The following is a 20,095-nucleotide window of genomic DNA, read 5'->3' as shown; positions in this document are numbered from 1 at the left end:
AGCTTTAATGATGAAGAACGGACTAAAATAGACAGAAATGGTGAGGAGAAGGAGAAACTTTTTAATAATGACGCTAAACATCTTCTTTTGATGCCGAACAAATCTTCTTTGCCCAAAGTTCTGCAAGGTGTGGAGGGAGCGATTTGTACAAAACTTTAAAAAGTTCTTCTTCCGAAGATTGTTGGGATTTCAAGCCTCCATCCAAGGTATTATGGGGTAATGGTTGTAAAGTTATTTGATCTGGTGAATTATCATCTCTGTTACTGTCTGATGTACTCTGGAACTCCTCCTGTACAAAGTTCTCTTCTTGTTTGGAGTATATCTGGTCACTCTGTCGTACAGGGGTTTTGTTCTGTGGACTGAACTGAGGTATTAATATTTTCTGTGGTGCTGTTACTGGGTCAGGCCACATAAGTACTGGTTCATATCTTTTATCACTACCAATGAGCCCTGGAGAACTTACTCTATGGTTAGATGATGACTGGTGTGCATCGGGGGACCCATACTCATGTTTTATTGGGTAGTTCAAGACTACTTTATGGATGCCAGTCTTTGTTTCAGGTATGGAGTTTAGATCTTCATCATCGTCATCATCTAGAACAATGACCTCCTCAATTTCTCTTTCTCTGGAAAAAGAGGCTGTTCTTTGGTGAAAAGCTTTCTTCAGTGGAAGGTTAACACCATTGCCCAGGGAACTAGAGAACTTGAATGATTCTTCTGGTCTTGTAGTAGACCCAACCTTCTCTTCAGTGTTTGGTCTCTGAAAGCACTCTCCTAGCTCTTGCAAATCAACTAGAGACCCAAAGAAGTCTGACATTGCATTTGTGACAGAAATGTGTGCTTGGTATTGCTGCATATACCTCTCTAGTAAATGAATATACTTTCTCTTTCTGCTGGCTATTTCCAATGTGCCAACTAAATTTGGGTCATCATGATCAAAAAGGGTTACCATGAGACTTAGAATCATAAATATCTCATCGCTGTACAGGTAGTAATATTTCTGAAAGAACAGTCTCCATTTGCACATGGTTGTGTCATCGTCGACGAATTTTTCAACGGATGAAAGCATTATCTTCGGGAAAGGACATGAATGTGTAAAAGGTCTCCTTGGCCACCATTCTCTTTCACTGTCGTACTGATGAGTCCCGAATATGAAAGCAGCCCTAGCTACTGCTGGTTTCAGCAAAATTCTTTGGTCGTTGATTTGCAGCTCACGGAGCTCGGGAGTTGAACCAAAAAACTTCCCAATACTTTTGCAGAAGACAAAGAAGAGATGCTCAAGCACATCAGCATTCTTCTCATAATAGTGTTGAGGGAATTCGGGAAACGAGAGAGCCCGCAACAGTAGCTTGCGAAGTCCAGATATTTTCTCTTGATCTTCCACAGACAGAAATTCTAAAGCATGATTAATGTCGCTGCCATGATCTCTGCAAGATTGACTTCCGGAGGGCTGTAGATTTCTCATAGCATTTGGACTATACTGCAAATGATCAGAACTTGTATTTGGATAACTCTGAACACCTCGACGCTTATGCTCTATGGCCAATTTTCTCCTTCTCTCAAGTTTCCTAGACATAAGAGCCTTCCTCTCATTTTCGTTCATCACGAGGGATATGTCCATACCAATGTCCTGACATCGTTTAAATCTGGAAGTAGAAATTTTGTTTAGAAAAATCTAATCTATCTATACTGTTATACTAGTATTAGTGTCTCAAGTAATATCCCATAAGTTAGGACATGGCCTCAGAAGTTAGGTTAAATTAAGAAACATTAGGTTAGGTTGTATTCCTGCGTTTGTTTCCCTGTGGTAGGGGGAGAGGGAGTAGTCATACCATGGCGAGAGAGGGTGCGTGTACGTGTGCGTGTGTGCGCATATCTATCTAAATATCTAGCCGACATTTTTGACAGGTTGCGTACACAAGAAAATACGTCTGGGATTGCAAAGGGCGGTCAGCTTCTGACGATAAGGGAAATGGGAAATAAAAAGAACTGTTTAAAAGGGGAAACTGTTCGTTTGCGGTAAAATTTACATGAAAGAAGGTAATTCGGCAAGAAGCTCGTTGAGAGGATATGTATGCGGCCAGTGTTAATGTTAATATAATAATTACCAAATGTTATTTCAGAATATGTATATTCCTGATGAAATCCAAATATAGTAATTTCACAGACCATAATACCAGAAAAAGCCTTTATTGATTATATTGAACTCGTCGTTATTCTTAAGTCATTTTGTAAATCGAGAATTAACTATTCATTATTTGTAATAACGTATCAATTTTCTGTTTAAGGCTCTTAAAAATTAGCACGAATCTAAAACAAAATATATCTTTTAACGTGGGTCGGAAAGGGGACGACATAAATGTTAGCAGAAGGAAATTATTTAAGTAAAATTAAAAGATGTGTAACTTTATTTATGAATTAAATTTTTTTCTTAATATGAGTGAGCAAGGAGGAAGCTTGAAAGAAAATTCATGGTTCGTGGATTTTTCCCATGTTCCACATTACTGCATGCTGGTAATGGTTAATAACAACTCATGTACTTCTACATTGCATTGCATTTTCACAGTAAAATACGAAAGAACAAATGATCGAATATTCCTTTCTTATTTTGAATAATACAAATGTATTCTCGAAAGAAAATAAACCGAACCAGAAAAGTTTCATATAAATTGAATAGCACTGAAGTAGCAATTATTTTCATCTCTACTTGCCTGGAAGTGGGTTAACTTCCCAAATATACTAATAATAGCGATAAAATATACTAATAATAGTGATAATAACAGTAACAGTAGTATATTACAGTGGGAGCAGTAGAAGACTATGGTAAAAAACAGTCTACATAGACCTAAAGTCTTGATCGCAAGTTTGGGAGGACAATAATAGCCACTCGATTAGGACGAGGCAACCAAGCTGTGCGCATGCCATCAACAATAATACTCAATGACACCATTCAATGAATCTATCTTTGTTGGGCAATAATGAAAAATGTTCTCTCTCTCTCTCTCTCTCTCTCTCTCTCTCTCTCTCTCTCTCTCTCTCTCTCTCTCTCTCTCTCTCTCTTACCTGCAGGCTTGGCAGGATTTCCTATTTCGGTAGACGTCACATTTCCCCTCCTTTATGCAGAAAAACGTATCGAAAACCCGACTCTGGACGCTCCGGCGGAAGAAGGCTTTGCAGGAGTCGCAGCAGATGGCCCCAAAATGGTTACACCTGGCGATGCGGTTACAGACTCCGCATCTCTGCAAATTAGTGAGGAAGGGATCAAAGGTTACAAAACGTAAATAAAAATGGGCTCTGCTATCTGTAAATGACGCTTATCCTGAATTAGCAGGTGAATAATCAATTTGGCAGAGACCAATGTAGGATTTCTTCAAAGAAAAATCTCCGTTATAGAAAACAGATTAATTGAAAAAATATATATAGGGTTACTTCTTTTATGTGTATTGATAATATAGTGACAATAAACCTACATAGAATTTTGATGACTGTGTTACAATTCTAAGCAGAATTGGGATTCGGCTTCCAGTAAAAGAAGTATAGGGATACGGTAGGCTAGATTTTCGAAAGACAATCAGTGAGCAAGGAAAGTACAGGTGGATACTCTTGATTAATACAGAAATTAGATCAGTCAAATTACAAAAACAAGTCAAATCCTAAGGAAAAAAACTTTTAGTTTCTCTGTCACCTTTAGGGTTGTATTAACATATTGGAAACGTCCCTGTCTAGCGATCTACCGGACTGGAGTTCGAGTCTAGCTCAAGCTCGATAGTTTCTTGTAGTGTCTTGCAACCTCAGTATCATTGTGAGTTATGGATAGGGGGTTTGGTGGAGCCTGTTGAGTCATCAGCAGCCATTGCCTGGCCGTCCCTGGTCCTAGCTTGAATGGAGAAGGGGCTGGGGCGCTGATCATATGTATATATTGTCAGTCTCCTGCTACCGAAGGCATTGTCACTGTCCCTTGCCCCTGCCATTCATGAGTGACCTTTAAACCTTAAACCTTTCTTATCGATCATTATCTACCAGTCTGTGATAATGAATAGCTACTCTAAAAGGGTCGTTCTGAGCTACAAAGAAGCTTGGAAGAAGATCATAAACTCACTTTGTTATCTTCCGCGTCGGAATCGTTATCCTGGGACGCGGAACTCGAGACTTGGCAGGAGACAGAAGTTTCCTGGATGGTTTCTCTCATCTCGTGTTTGACGACGCCTTTGACCTCTACATCCAGTTCCATCTCTTCGTCCATTTCCTCTGTCTTCTCCCTTTTGACATGAGCTATCCCTTCCCATCCAAGGGACGTCAGATCGACCATAGGATGGACATTTCCCCCGTTCATGGTGTGTCATTGACCGGTACTTCTGTGAAATGTAAAACATAAGGTCAAATATTTGCGCTTCTTATCCCGAACTATTTAAGATATTAGGTGACGATGGATTTATGATAAACAATTAAAGATATAGCATTTCATATAACATTTTTTCTTCGTTCTTATTGCAGATACTATCTTGATGGTCCCTCATTTTTGCAAAAAAGATTATTCACCTGTAATATTTTTTTTTTTGCTTCTTTTCTCTACCGTATCATATAGAAAGGCATAAAGAATGTTATAAAGGATAGATAAAGTATTAAAAATATAGCTTAAGGTATCTTTTGCATTTCAAAATGCCTCGCAGTATAGCATATCACAACGCAAACCGAAACAAAAATATAAATTTTAGGATGTCTTCTTAATTGCACTGCTAATTTCTTTGAAACGTCTGTCACTACGAAAAATAATTTGTGTGAAATTACAGTGTTCTATTTCCATACCAAAAACTTTAGATATGTCTCTAAAGTGGGCTATCGTGTACTATCTCGCTCCAGTCTTCTGCCCTTTGACCTCAAATGTTGGCATACAGAAACAACTAACCTACACATAAATATGAATATCAGATAAATGGTAGAATATATATGTATATATATATATATATATATATATATATATATATATATATATATATATATATATATGTGTGTGTGTGTGTGTGTGTGTATAGCATATATATATACATGCATATATATATGTATATATATTTATATATATATGTATATATATATGTGTGCATATATATATGCATATATATATATATATATATATATATATATATATATATATATATATATATATATATATATATATATATATATAAATATATACATATATGTATAAATATATATATATATATATATATATATATATATATATATATATATATATATATATGTATGTATGTATGTATGTATATATTATATACAACATGTATATACATACATATATGTATACATATATATATACATATATATACATATATATATATGCGTATATATATATATATATATATATATATATATATATATATATATATATATATATATATATATATATATATATACGCCATTTATCTATGCCTGTGTATGATATCGTAATGCTACCTTTGCAAGTCACCTTTCCCGTGCGTCTGCGTCGGAGAGCACACACTCACCTACAGAAAAGAGAACGATCCTGGGCTAAGTGAAACAGGTATCTTGCTGCCGTTTGCCGCAATCGCCTCGGTTTCCTTCCCATTTTCGAGCTCTTTTCCTCATAGACTCTCTTCTTCAGCGTCGTTTTCCTCATAGCACAGCAATCCTTAGGTTGAACCTTACCGTCGGAAGGTTAATAGATATTGACGAGTTTGGAGGAAAATGGGATCAAAGAGTGAAGACGCCGATAATTACTTTGGGTTTGTTAGTTTCCTGGTTTCCTATTCCTCGTTCTCTCATCCAGCCCATCTTATTGTGTTTCTCCTTGTTTTGGTGTTGGTAGGTGGATTATGTTCAAAGGCTCTTTTTACTATATGAAGAGTAAAGTAAATGAACCTATACCAATACCTCAAACAGAAAAAGAGTTGATTTGAAAGATAACTGCCCATAGATTCTTCAAGGTTCGTTTCTATTATTCCAACAGAAATAATTCTTACTGTCTTAAAAATTCGAAACTTATCGGTCTATTTTTGTATTTTAGTTTAAAATCAATTCCAGATAATAGACATTATCTCTTCAGAAATCTCATGTTGACGGTGATTAAGTAGATAAGAATTTCCATAGGTGCTTGCGGCTTGTATCCTTTTAACGGAAGAATCCAGCAACATCAATGACAAGATAAAAAGAGAGAGAGAGAGAGAGAGAGAGAGAGAGAGAGAGAGAGAGAGAGAGAGAGAGAGAGAGAGATCTGAGGCACCTAATAACGTTATCATCTCCATCATTATTTACGGTTGACAAAACAATCAAGATTCACAAGTCAAGAGAAAAAGAAAATTCTCCGGCTCTTCCTCATATTTCTTTTCCACCTCGTGTTTTTCTTCAACCCCCCCCCCCCCGCCCCCACCCCCCTGCGATGGTTACACACATGTTTTCTAGATGATTTTTCCTCTTACGTGGTGGAGTTATGATAGACACCTTATTAACCTCTCGGCGACTTTCATCTCTCTCTTCTCCCTGCCAAGTCCAGCATGCTTTGATGTAAACAAGAGAATGTATGTGAATGTTGGTAAATACTTGGCAAATTGTAAATTACTCTTCGAGGTTTTTTGCATTTCCGGTTTCAGCTTTTTCAAATATAAATCTATCATAGCATGTGTAACATCGAGCTATCTTGATATTTAACTGAAATACAATGTTATTATCAATGATATAATAACAATAATAATATTAATGAAATTACTTTGTAAATTTTAGTTGAAGCGGTTCCTTACAGAAGAGTGAATAATTATAAAAAAAAATGTCAGATCAGTACAAGAGACTAGCAAAATAAATTCGAAGGTAAAAAGCTAAACCAAACAAAATGCATATAAATATATACCTAAATAAAATAGTTAATAAGGACACACATGGAAAAATAAAACCAAGCAAATGAGCGTGAGTCTGCATCCTGGATATCGCCCGCAAAGCAGAAAAGACAATTGCGTAACTCACCCCGAAGGTACAGATTCAAAAGATTATTGGCCTCAATCTAGCACTCATTGACAACTATATCAGATTTATAACCAGAAACTTGAACTCTTCAAACAATATTCGGGATTGTACCCAATTCTTTCCTACTTATGAATAGAAGTAAGCAAGAATCAAGACCGGTAAAAAATACAGTCGTTTGGTTCATGCCCTTGCAGCGTGCAGCTGACAATCTGACCTCTACAACTTGCCACGTACTTTGTTATGCTTGTGGCAGGGCTGTATGGCTCTTGGGATGCAGGGCATAAATGATTTCCTCGTCTTTTAGGTCGAAGGCTGGGTCGGGGAGCGGGATTCATTGCCTCAAAATGTTAATACTTCTCATAGTTGATGGCATAGCAGATATAACCGTGTTATTTAAGTATTTTGTCTTTTGTTTTACCCTTCCATATTCTCGTTTTTACTGACCTAAGATCTATCTGTGGTACAAATCTCGTCAAAATCCGTTGTGCAGTTTTGACGTTATCCTTAAATCTGGATCTAGAATCCAGATCCGGATCAGGATCATCTTTAAAATTTAATGGGGTTGTCCTTGACCTCAGATCTATCTGTGGTGAAGTTTTCGTCAAAATCCCTCAGTAGTTTTGACGTAATCCTTTCTTTCCACAGACACACAGACCTATAAATAAACCGACTCGATCGCAAAACCTCCTTGGCGGAGGTAACAACATCCAAAATAGAAGTAATAATAAACATAACAACCGAACCATCAGCAATATGAGCAGTTATAGCAGAAGTTTTAATAAAGATAAATATTCTAAAAACAAGGATACTGATATTATTAATCATGATCAAATTATCATCCTTATATCACCAAAGCCCTTTTACTTCTTTTTTTTTTATCCCTCGCATGATTCATAAAAGTATATATATAAACACTTATCAAGAGACAATCTAAAGGGATATTACCTTATACGACCAAGCTTATAACAAATCAACAATGAATAAATGATAAACCAATGAGCAGTTAAATATTCACATACACGAAAGAGGTAATGGTGTTTGGTGAATCCCAAGAATAAGGGCACAAGGAATTTTATATCCAGCAACATACTATTAAAGACAGTGTTTTTTTTTAATTAATTTTTTTTTTTTTTATTACAAAGATGCGATCATCCCGTCTCTTGAAATTCACGCGCAGAACATGTAGTTTCTCCGCAAATCATAACTGAACAATGATTACATTAATTTCACTGGAAATATTATTCACTGACTCGAGTTGCAATAACGATTAATGAATATTCGATTTAACATGATTTTACATGGTCTAACTTTGAGAATTTCCTGCTAAATATGAATATAAATTCTTCTTTTCCAACACTGGTATAGATCAGGAACTTTCACCCTTAATGTAAAATTAATCCAGGAATTTGGCTATGATTTCATTAAAACCAGGACGGAGTCTATCCAAAGACGCATATCTTACCTCTACTCTTAATGAGTAGTCCCTTTAAAGTGTATAAAAACATGTCATAAAACGGTGAAAATAATCGACTAACGCCTAAGGCTCATGTGGAGCACTTTACTACTTCCTCTGGGTCTTTTTTTTATATAAATGTTAAGGGCTTGTGGGAAACTAACAAATGATTTTGTAGTACTCTCTCGCTGTCCGTTACCTTCCCTATCCTTATTCTTATCCTTACTTCCCTATCCTTATCCTACGTCCTACATTATTTCTATCATTAACCTTTCTTGCTGTAATGACAACCAGTACCATACCCGTACGCACAAACACACACACACACATATACAGAGAGTGAGAGAGTTGAACATTTAGACTGGAAACACTCTGATGAATTTGATGAAACAAGCACTTGAGTCATATGGTATGCCCAGCATCGAGGTCAGGAAGGCCATTCAGCACCGTGGAACAATTATGAGGTAGGGGGAAAGTGAAATGGTTGAACAGTAAGCGGAAAGAATGAAATCTGGAATGGAGGTATTGTAGAAGAATAAAAATTGGGAGCAAATCAGGGCCAAGGGGACGCCACAAACACCTCAAATAATGCCTACAGTGCGCCGCATAAGGGATGCACTGACGTTACTAACATCCCTCCAGCCCTGAAGAATTATGTTAATATCCCGTTCTTAACATTTAGATACATTAACCATGTACCACTTTTTTGAGAACATTTAAACCTTTCATCCTTTTCATAAAAAACAAACTCTTATAGATTTATGCACGTAGGTTTCATCCTTTCTTCTTGACAAGTTCTGAAAAATCTTCGAATTCTATTGGCATGTACTTGTAGTTAATCCAAAGCAGCTCTTATAACCCAACGGTTTCAACAAGGCATTTACAAATACGTAATTCATATGGAAAAGAATATTTCCAAGATCTACAACTGTTACTGCTAAAAGAGTAATTATGTATTTCATATAAGTTTATTTTGCATGAGGGGCTTCAATGTAACGATAATATTGAGGAAATCATTGAGGAATCCTACCCCCATATAAACGTTAGTAATATTTTCAAGACTAAATTTAAATTACAAACATTCCGAAAGTTCAATGATAAGATACGAACTATGCTGTTTTCCCGCAAATATATCTAACGTATCATTTACCTTCACGCCACTTCATCATCTAAAAATAAATATCAAAATTATTTTGTGAATTAATTTAGCGAAAATTTAAATGCTACCTTTCTATAGGCTATAATTTTTGGACTTCAAAATATCATAATCACACAGAAAACTTAAAAAGCACCATGAAAGTGCAGACTTTTCCACGGCAGCTTATTTCTCGAAATCTGCGTGCCTTTCCCAGAATCAAATAATCATTTCCAGCTCTTTACAAAACAGTTTAAAATCCCTGCAAGATTCATTACTTTATGATTAAAATTATGGCCGTATGGTCGATGACCAAAATTTGACAATTTGCTTGACCTTGATCTTTGACCTGAACATGTATTAATTGGTGTGATTTTCATATAATTAAATATGAACCAAGTTTGAAGTCTCTGTGACAACGATGTCCAAATTTATTGCTGATTACATGAATTGGACATTTTGCTTGACCATGACCTTGACCTTCAAAAATTTAATCATATCCACCTTTATACATAGAATTTAACCCCTGCAAGTTTCATTTTTCTTCGATCAAAATTGTGACCATGAAGCTGTTCACAAACTAACAGAAACAAGGGGCAAAACATAACCTCCTTGCAACTTCGTTGGCGGAGGTAATACCACAAATTATATAAACAAACACACTATACCATCTTATTTCTCTTCCTATTGCTTTTTAAAGTTTTTTTTTTTTTTGCTTATGAAAGATTTTTTTTAATGTTGTTACTGTTCTATTTTGATTGTTCATTACTTCTCTCGTAGAGTATTAATTTCTTCATTTCCTTTCAAAACTGGGCTATTTTTCCTGCTGAAACCCTTGAGCTCATAGCATCCTGCTTTTCTAACTAGGGCTGTAACTTAGCGAATAATAATAATAATAATAATAATAATAATAATAATAATAATAATAATGAAACGCATAAATTCTAAGGAGATAAATTAACTAATAGCTTAACACTACTAAAGTGGATATACCCACATGAAATTGATTTAATTTAATAGCTAAATTCATAAATCGATTAAAAACATTCACCGTCTATGCCCGTGGAATGCTTTCCTTCTGATATCAAATGAGATCGAAAATAACTAATGAATGCTCAGTCCTCTTTTATCATGTACGTGGCTTAGTTATTCACCTGTGGTTTCTTTTGGGTAAGCTCCATCGGGTATGGGATAAAGCCAGGTAAGGACCAGGGCATATTATATATCAATTATATCTGATGTCCGATAGAGAGTCAAGGTCAAAACAAAATACAGCCACCTTCAGACTAACAAACTTCTTTGTAACTATTATTATGGTTTTATATTAGGCTAACATTTAAAAATCGATGTTTGTTAACTCTGTTAAGTAGAATGACGAGTGCAAACAGTACACTTTATTTAGGTTAAGATAGAAAAGGCTTATGGAAGGAAGGATTGTTACATGAGTGATATCCTATATAGTCTAGCGTAGCTTATACTAGCCAACATGTCGCATTCTGCTAATTAACAGATTTTTATAAGTAATAAAATTTTGGTACCTTTCTGAAAAATCTAAATGATTTGATCAGTTAAAGGATTTTTTTTTCTTTTAATCAAATAAAGAAATATTCTACTTTTGATGCATTAAAGCAAATGATCATAAGATGTACAAATCAGAAAAAGAATCAAGGGCACTAAGAAAATTTCTTTCTCAATTAACTTTGAAGATACTTAGTAGAGAATCACAAATATCAAAGTATGAGGATTCATGGCTCCAGCGCCAACCAGCGTACCAATTAACAGTTTCAGTTCTTCTGTTCCAGGAATTCGCTCAGAGGAGTGGTTTTATTTCGAACGACACGCAGAATGTCTTTTTGTAATTCCCCTGGGACTTAAAAGAGTCACAAGTAAAGCCTCTTCCCATTTTGCTTATAATGCTAAATCCGTTACTATATACATAGTCCAGTTACTCCTATCTATTTTGCTCTTCTCTCGAGTTTGCTTTTCTATTCAAAAGGTAGACGTTCAGATTTGCAGAAAGGTATTTTTAAGTTAATGGTTACTGACACATGTATGAATGCATACATATAATAATAATAATAATAATAATAATAATAATAATAATAATAATAATAATAATAATAATAATAATAATAATAATAATAATAATTCCTTTTTTAAGGCACAAAGATATCTGAAATGTACTCTCATTACGAAGGGCCTCTAGCAAACTATAATTGTCGTGTACTCTAAATAAACAAAAAAACTCGCTTTCTTCGAAAAAACAAAAACAATCGACATCTTAAAGGTCTTGGAATGCAAACTTCGTAATATCATGAAATAAAAATGTATAGCTTTTCATTATATTTGAATTACTTGAATGGTTTCATGATAAAAAGCATAACACAAATATAAATATAAAATTGGAAAAAGAAATAATAATATGCAAATACCATTACAATACAAATCTTTTGTATCTATGTATTTCACATGTAAATAAAACAACTAAACACTACTAAATGGGTTAAACAGAAAGTCCAGCTTTAAGAATTCTTCGAAAATTATTAGCAAAGCATTACCGAAATTATATAAATTTGAGTTAGGTTTCAGTAATTGTCATGCTATATGCATCTAGTTGAAAACTGCAATGAGAATGACAAGCAAATGTAGAACATTCAGTAAATGATCATATCCGCAAAGTATTTAAGTAATGGACTAATGGAAGGCAATTTCATCTCTCCTTATAATAAAGAGCAAGTGTCTGGCTATATATTAGTATATGTATATATATATATATATATATATATATATATATATATATATATATATATATATATATATATATATATATATATATGTATATATATATGTATGTATATATAAATATATAAATATATATATATATATATATATATATATATATATATATATATATATATATACATACATACATACATACACACACACACACACACACACACATATATATATATATATATATATATATATATATATATATATATATATATATCGGTCACGCTGAGCTTTCCCCGTCCCTTGGAAAGCAGGGAGAGGGAGCAGTCTTACCCCGGTGTGAGGGGGAGGGTTGTGTGTGCATATCTACCTAAATATTTGCCTGTCATATTTGACGGTTTGGTTATACTAGTAAAGATATATTACGTCCCCTGATGTGTTACAGACAGATTTGCATTATCAACACATATCTTATGACATTTATTTCTTAATTCACGCATACATAAAACATTAAGAACTTTTAAAATCTATAACATCGTAATATGATCTTATGATCCTCATAAAAGCGTATAAATTTAAAAAAAGAAAACGGTCGTATTACTTTTTTTTTTGCTGTTACACAGGAGAAAATTGGAAAATGAATCATTGATGTGGTTTTGCAATTCCCTACAATACACGCTAAAAATAACGCATTACGATTTGTAGTACGCTGCTGTTTATCTTGAAATAACGAGAGAGAGAGAGAGAGAGAGAGAGAGAGAGAGAGAGAGAGAGAGAGAGAGAGAGAGAGAGAGAGAGAGAGAGAGAGTAAAATAGCCCAAAGGGCAGGAATCTGTGTTTGTCCAAGAGAGGAACTCGCCCTCTTTGTAGGATACCTATATATTATTTCTAGCCTGCGGTTAGATATACTAAGACAAAGAAGACAGCCACGTTTGAGGAAAAGGGCCTGAAATGGCAGGAAGTTCGTAGTTAGCAACCAGCTTGACCTCGTCTTCAATTATAGATTTTTCTAGTATTTTCTCATTCTAAATAGGGTTATATTACACTAAAGCTGTTCCTTGCACGGCCAAGAGAGTGTAGATTCTTTGAAACAGTCTGTACTACGATGGATTTATCACTTGAATTTTATGGAAGACGAAGGGTATAATAATAGCTAGAGGTTATGTTTAAAAAACTGCAGGTGAAGTTGTTCAGAGAAGTAATTATGTAGCTTCCTCTTAATGAGGACGCATATCTTTGAAACTATACGAGTATATAGCCTACTGATTTATCCATTGACGTTTACATGTATGCATTTACATTATCAGCTGGCCCCTATCTCTCCTCAAAGTCACCTGATAAAAGAACGGTTGCCTTTTCCGTTCTAGCATTCCCAGCGGAAGAACAATACCCTCCCTTGACCTTGTGGTGGGGTCTTCTATTCTCGGTTAGGAACAGAAAGACCCGAAAGTGGCATACACTACGAAACATGATGAAACAAAATCAAGTACATATGAATCTATTACTATATGCACGCGTCCACACACATACACGCATATATATATATATATATATATATATATATATATATATATATATATATATATATATATACATGCATACATATATATATATATATATATATATATATATATATATATATATATATATATATATATATATCATCATCATCATCATCATCATCAACATCTCCCACGCCTATTAATGCGATTTCGCCAGTCGTCTCTATCTTCAGCTTTTAAATCAATACTTGTCCATTCCTTCATTTTCTCCTACTTCACGTTTCACAGTCCTCAGCCATGTAGGCCTGGGTCATCCAACTCTTTTAGCGCCTTGTAGAGCCCAGTTGAAACTTTGGTGAACTAATTTCTCTTGGCGAGTGCGAAGAGCATGCCCAAACGATATCTATCTATCACTCACCATGATCTCATCCACATGTGGCACTCGAGTAATCTCCCATAGTTTCATTTCTAATCCTGTCTTGCCATTCAACTCCCAACATTCTTCTGAGGGCTTTGTTCTCAAATCTACAAAATCCGTAGGAGATTGTTTCATTGTTATACCATGACTCCTATTCCTGCAGTAACACTGATCACAGTAAACTAATATATAGCCTAATTTTTATATGTAATTTCAGGCTATTTGATTTCCAGTTTTTAATTAAACTAGCCATTGTCTGATATGTTTTTTTTTTTTTTTATTTCTCATTAAACTCAAATTCTAAAGTTCCTGTATTAGAGATCATAATTCCTAAATATTTAAATGAATCTGTCTTATTAATCTTTTCTCCTTCCAATGACATTTCATCTTTCATTGCATATTCCGTTCTCATTATCTCTGTTTTTCTTCTATTTATGTTGAACCTAACCTCATGTAATATTTCATGCATTCTGGTAATAAGGGGAGCATTATCAGCATACTCTAGGTCAGCTAATTTCCTATAAACATTCCAGTCCAACTTCTCCCCCATCTCCAATTGTTCTACGCATTACAAAATCCATGTGGAGGATAAACAACATAGGTGACAACACATTCCCTTGAAGTACTCCACTGTCTGCTGGAAATTCATTTGATAAAACTCCATTAACATTAACCTTGCAATTTATATGCTCATGAACAGACTTAATTAAATTTATATATTCAAGAGGAACTCCATGATAATGCAGGACTCTACAAAATTGGCCGGTGCACACTATCAAAGGCTTTTTCGTAGTCCACAAATACAATCAAAAGTGGATTTCTATATTCTACACACTGCTGTATCACATGTCTTAAAATGAAAATTTGGTCGGTACACCTGTTACCTTTTCTAAATCCTGCTTGTTCATCTCTTAGCTTTTCATCAATATTTCTCTCTAGTCTCTTTAGAATGAGTGTACTATATAATTTCATGACAACTGACAGAAGTGTGATGCCTCTGTAATTATTGAATTCAGTCAGATCTGTTCTTTTGCCATTTTCACAAACACTCCTAGCTCCCATTCATCAGGTTTTGCCTCTTCAGGTCACATTCTACAAAATAATCTTTTAAGTATTCTGAGTCGCTTAATTTTCGGCCAATATCATCTCAGCAGTTAATCCATCATATCCAGGGGCTTTCCATCTCTTGAGTTTTTTAAGGATAGCTTCGACTTCAAACACACTGAATTCATTCATGGGCATATCAAGGTCTTCATCAGATTCAAGTATATCAATCAAATTATTCCCTTCGTATCTCCTATTCATGACCTCCCTAAAGTATTCCGTCCAACGTAGCCTTTCTTCATCTTCAGTTATTATAATAGATCCGTCTCTCTTTTTGATGGGTCTATGCTTCTTCTTTGCTCCAGTAGAGATTTCATTAATAATTGCATGAGCGATTTTTACACCAGTAAATCCCCGAATTCATAGCTTTGACAATCTCATCTGCTTTTCTGTCTAAATATTCTCTCCAGTCATTCCTGACTTTGACCTCACCATCAATACTGGAATACTTACCATGCTCTACCTTGTAATTTTCATCATTCCCTTGAAAACTTTCAACAATCAATTTATGTCATCGTCTCCTTTTTATAGTGTCCCAAGTATCATTTGATATCCACGGTTTTCTCCTTATAACTGCATGCAAGGTCTATAGATGGCTGCATGTCCCAAAACTTCACTACCAATTGAATGATATATGGTCTTAATATCATGCCATTCTTCATTAAGTGTCTGCTCTTCTCTTAAACCACATCGATTCCTACCTTCAATTGCAAAGGTTTCTCTGTGCTTAACTTCTGTAAGCTTAGTTTTATGAAACCTAGTTATTCTATTTACATATATGTTGGTTGCTTTCAGTTTTAATTTCAGCGTGGCAATAAGCTGGTGATCACTACCAATATCTGCACCTCTGTAGCTTCTTTCATTTCTCAGAGTTCTCCTTCTCTCTTTATGAATGGCTATGTGATCTATTCGATTTTTTAAAGGGCATATGGTGAAGTCCATGTTTATTTGTGGATGTCCTTGTGCTGGAAAGAGTGCCTCTAATAACAAGATTGTTTGTTGAACAAAAACTTATAAAATGTGCCCCATTTTCATTTGCAACGTCCCCAAAACCCTCAGCACCCATCACATTCTCTATGCCTTTATTATTGCTTCTAACTTTAGCATTGAAGTCACCAATCCCAATTTTCATATCTCTCTCTGGAATCTCATCTAATTACACTATGCAGTTCACAGTATCCATCTCTCCTTTCTTCAGTATAATCATTTGTTGGTGCATAGCAATGTATAATACTCATATTGCACTACCTTGATTTAACCTTTGCAAGTAACAATTTACTATATGGAGCTCTCCATTCCGTTAATACCTTTTTTGCTCTTGGTGTCATCATCGTTCCTACCCCTTCTCTTCCAGCCCCATCTGTTCTTCCTGAGTATATATATATATATATATATATATATATATATATACACACACACATATATATATATATATATATATATATATATATATATATATATATATATATGTATATATATACATATATATATACATATATACATATATATATATATATATATATATATATATATATATATATATATATATATATATATATATACATATACATATATTCAAATCCAGATTGCCTGCAGCCTACCTCCAGACTAGCAGTCAGAGCCTATATATATATATATATATATATATATATATATATATATATATATATATATATATGTATGTATGTATATGTATATATATACATATATACATGTGTGTATATGTATATATACACAAGATCATTCAAGTGACTAAATATTGCTTGTACTTTCTTTTGCCTTACACTCCGCCTATTTCTCCTTTATCTTGGTGTATTTCTTCCTCGAGCCCCATTAACCGATTTTTTTTTTAGCATTTCTTCCCCACTTTATTGTTTCACTATGGTTCAAGGAAAATATTTAGAAAAGTATGCTGTGATTAAAACTTTTTTAATTTGATAAGAATTATAATAAGTACCGCAAAAGCTAGAATGTAAAGCCCAGTATATGCGTATATTATAAGAATTATTCAATAGCTTACAAACTATCATGATTTCGCAAATATCATGTAAATATGACTAACTAATTCCTTTTACTTTTACAACAGAAATTAAGAGGGTGTCTATATCTATCACTATTTAAGGAATGATGCTCATGCATGTGAGTTCGCCTTGCCACAATAGCACGCAAAAGTTGCGTAACTCTGAAACCAATTATGTCAGTAAAATAGCCAGGTTTTTCCCCGGACGGGTTAATGCCATTTCAGTTGCCTGAAGACTATTTCTTACGTAACATAAAAGCACAGACTGCCAGACAAGCATCCAAAGATCAGTTCCTAAGTAACCAAGGCCAACTGGCGGATACTGAAATTGTTAAATCGACCTTGAAAATTGGTTAATTTATGCACATTGAAATTGACTGCCAACTAAATTTTTCTTGAGAAAGGACTTAAAAGATACATTTTAGAATATTCTTTCTCCTTGGATTTTAGCAATTTTTTTTTTATTGCATTCGTTCGTCAAAGGATGGGAATGAAATTGCAAAGCTTATTAAATTGGATTTCAGTACAACCCTAGTATTAGGCAAAGACGGTAAGACAATTACAATACAGGTTCACTCTACTAAATTACTGCCTTACAGCCTCAACATGCAATACATAAATCATCTGTAAAACCTGTTTTTTTTTTTTTTTTTTTTTTTTTTTTTTTTGCTATGGGTATGCTGTTTCCATCACGAAACAACAGGATGTCTCATAAAGCAGAGGTAGTATGTAGGGAGGAAAATTTCTGTCTCAACTGTCATGTCAGTTGGTTTGTACTTAGCATCTTTGGAGTGACAATCGTTTGAATCTGTAATTATGAGTTCTTAAATAACTGTTAAGTGTCGCAAAAAAACCTATTTTTAGTTATGGTTAAACTCCAACTATTGGTTGTATCACCGAAGTACTGTGCAGAAATAAGGTAGAAGGAAAAAAAAAAGATTGAAGTAGGAGACTGAAATGAGTGCTATAATGAGATTGACAGCCAATGACCAGAAATATCCCTCGGATAACATTGAGATTAACCGAATTTGTAAGAAGACACCAACTATATTTGCTCGTTAGCAACTGTTACAGATACTGCCACGTCTCCACACAGAAGTATCTTAATGTTATGGTTCTCATAACCTCGCCTGAGGCGTAGCGTGTCTTCCCTTGTCGCTATAATATATGGGTTTTAGGATATTCTCTCTAGCATTCCTACTCCTGTTAGCAACTCTCTTTTCTGCTCAATTTTCCTCATTGATACTATTCATATTTCCATACGTTCATTCATGTCGGATAGCTAAAGTATGAAATCATTGACGATATAAATACACAATGGTCATTTTTTTATGAATGAATTTGCACATTAACATATATGAATATACCTCTTCGCACATATTCAGCATTTACATATTTATTTATTTGATAACTTTGTTAATACGACATGTGACTATCATATACGTGTTTCTACCTGGGTCAGGATTAGAACCTATACATCTGAACTGAAACAAAATTAGACGATAGACTTACATACCAGGCTACCGCCTAGTATTGTTTCAATTCAGATGTATAAGTTCGAATCCTGGGCTAGGTTGGAGGACTTATCCTAAAGGCATTTTTCTTTTGGCATTTAGTCCCAAAGCACCGTGAATTTAAAAAAAAAAAAAATCATTTTTGGTCCACTATTTAAAAAGAAATACATAGAGTACACACACACACACACACACACACACACACACATATATATATATATATATATATATATATATATATATATATATATATATATATATATATATATACTGTATATACATATATATATATATATATATACATATATATATATATATATATATATATATATATATATATATATATATTAGAAACAACTTGTCACCGGATATATATATATATATATATATATATATATATATATATATATATATATATATATATTTATATATATACTTATATATGTATATATTTATATATATTTATATATATTCATATATACATATATATATATATATATATATATATATATGTATATATATATATATATATATATATATATATATATATATATATACGTCACCGGATATATATATATATATATATATATATATATATATATATATATATATATATATACGTCACTGGATATATATATATATATATATATATATATATATATATATATGTATATATATATATATATATATATATATATATATATATATATATATATATATATATATATATATATATATGTATATATATATGTACATATATATATATATATATATATATATATATATATATATATATATATATATGTATGTATGTATAAATATATATTTACTTGTTTTACTTGTTTTGGGTTTAAATCCAACCCTCCACTGAAGTCGAGTGAACTACTTCTCGGGCGGGTCCATATTAATCATCTAGCGAAACATTTTCATTATAACTTATACAATTCTTTGATTGTAGCATCTTCCAAATCATATGATCTTGTGAAAAGCAATGTCTTTAGTTTCTTCTTAAATTCAATTGCTCCCTTTAGGTCCTTCATTTCAGTTGGCAGTTTATTATAGTGTCTAGGCGCACAGTAGCTAAAAGCCCTTTCACCAAATTTACTATTTGTTCTTGGTTCAGATAGCCTATGTTTGTCACTCATGTGTCTTGTGTTAACATTTGTTCCTAGTTCTAGTTTATTCAGGCATTCTTTTAGATATTTTGGTTCATTTTGGTTCAGTAT

The 20,095-nt window shown here is 33.5% G+C and overlaps 1 protein-coding gene across 1 annotated transcript in view; it reads right to left on the bottom strand.

The window, feature by feature from the left end:
* Positions 1–20,095, bottom strand: part of LOC137621198 (vitamin D3 receptor B-like) — a 61,886-nt gene continuing 41,791 nt past the window's right edge. Inside the window, exons 2-4 of the mRNA XM_068351608.1 lie at positions 4,100–4,355; positions 3,064–3,239; positions 1–1,646 (exon numbers count right to left, since the gene is read on the bottom strand). Of these exons, the coding sequence (XP_068207709.1) occupies positions 74–1,646; positions 3,064–3,239; positions 4,100–4,333 (1,983 nt within the window). The 5' untranslated portion in view covers positions 4,334–4,355 and the 3' untranslated portion in view covers positions 1–73. The remainder of the gene's footprint in view (positions 1,647–3,063; positions 3,240–4,099; positions 4,356–20,095) is intronic.

This window comes from Palaemon carinicauda, chromosome 27, assembly GCF_036898095.1.
Source record: "Palaemon carinicauda isolate YSFRI2023 chromosome 27, ASM3689809v2, whole genome shotgun sequence".
Classification (NCBI taxonomy): Eukaryota; Metazoa; Arthropoda; class Malacostraca; order Decapoda; family Palaemonidae; genus Palaemon; species Palaemon carinicauda.
The sequence above is the reverse complement of the archived record's forward strand: the minus strand, read 5'-3'. Positions and strand labels throughout refer to the sequence as shown.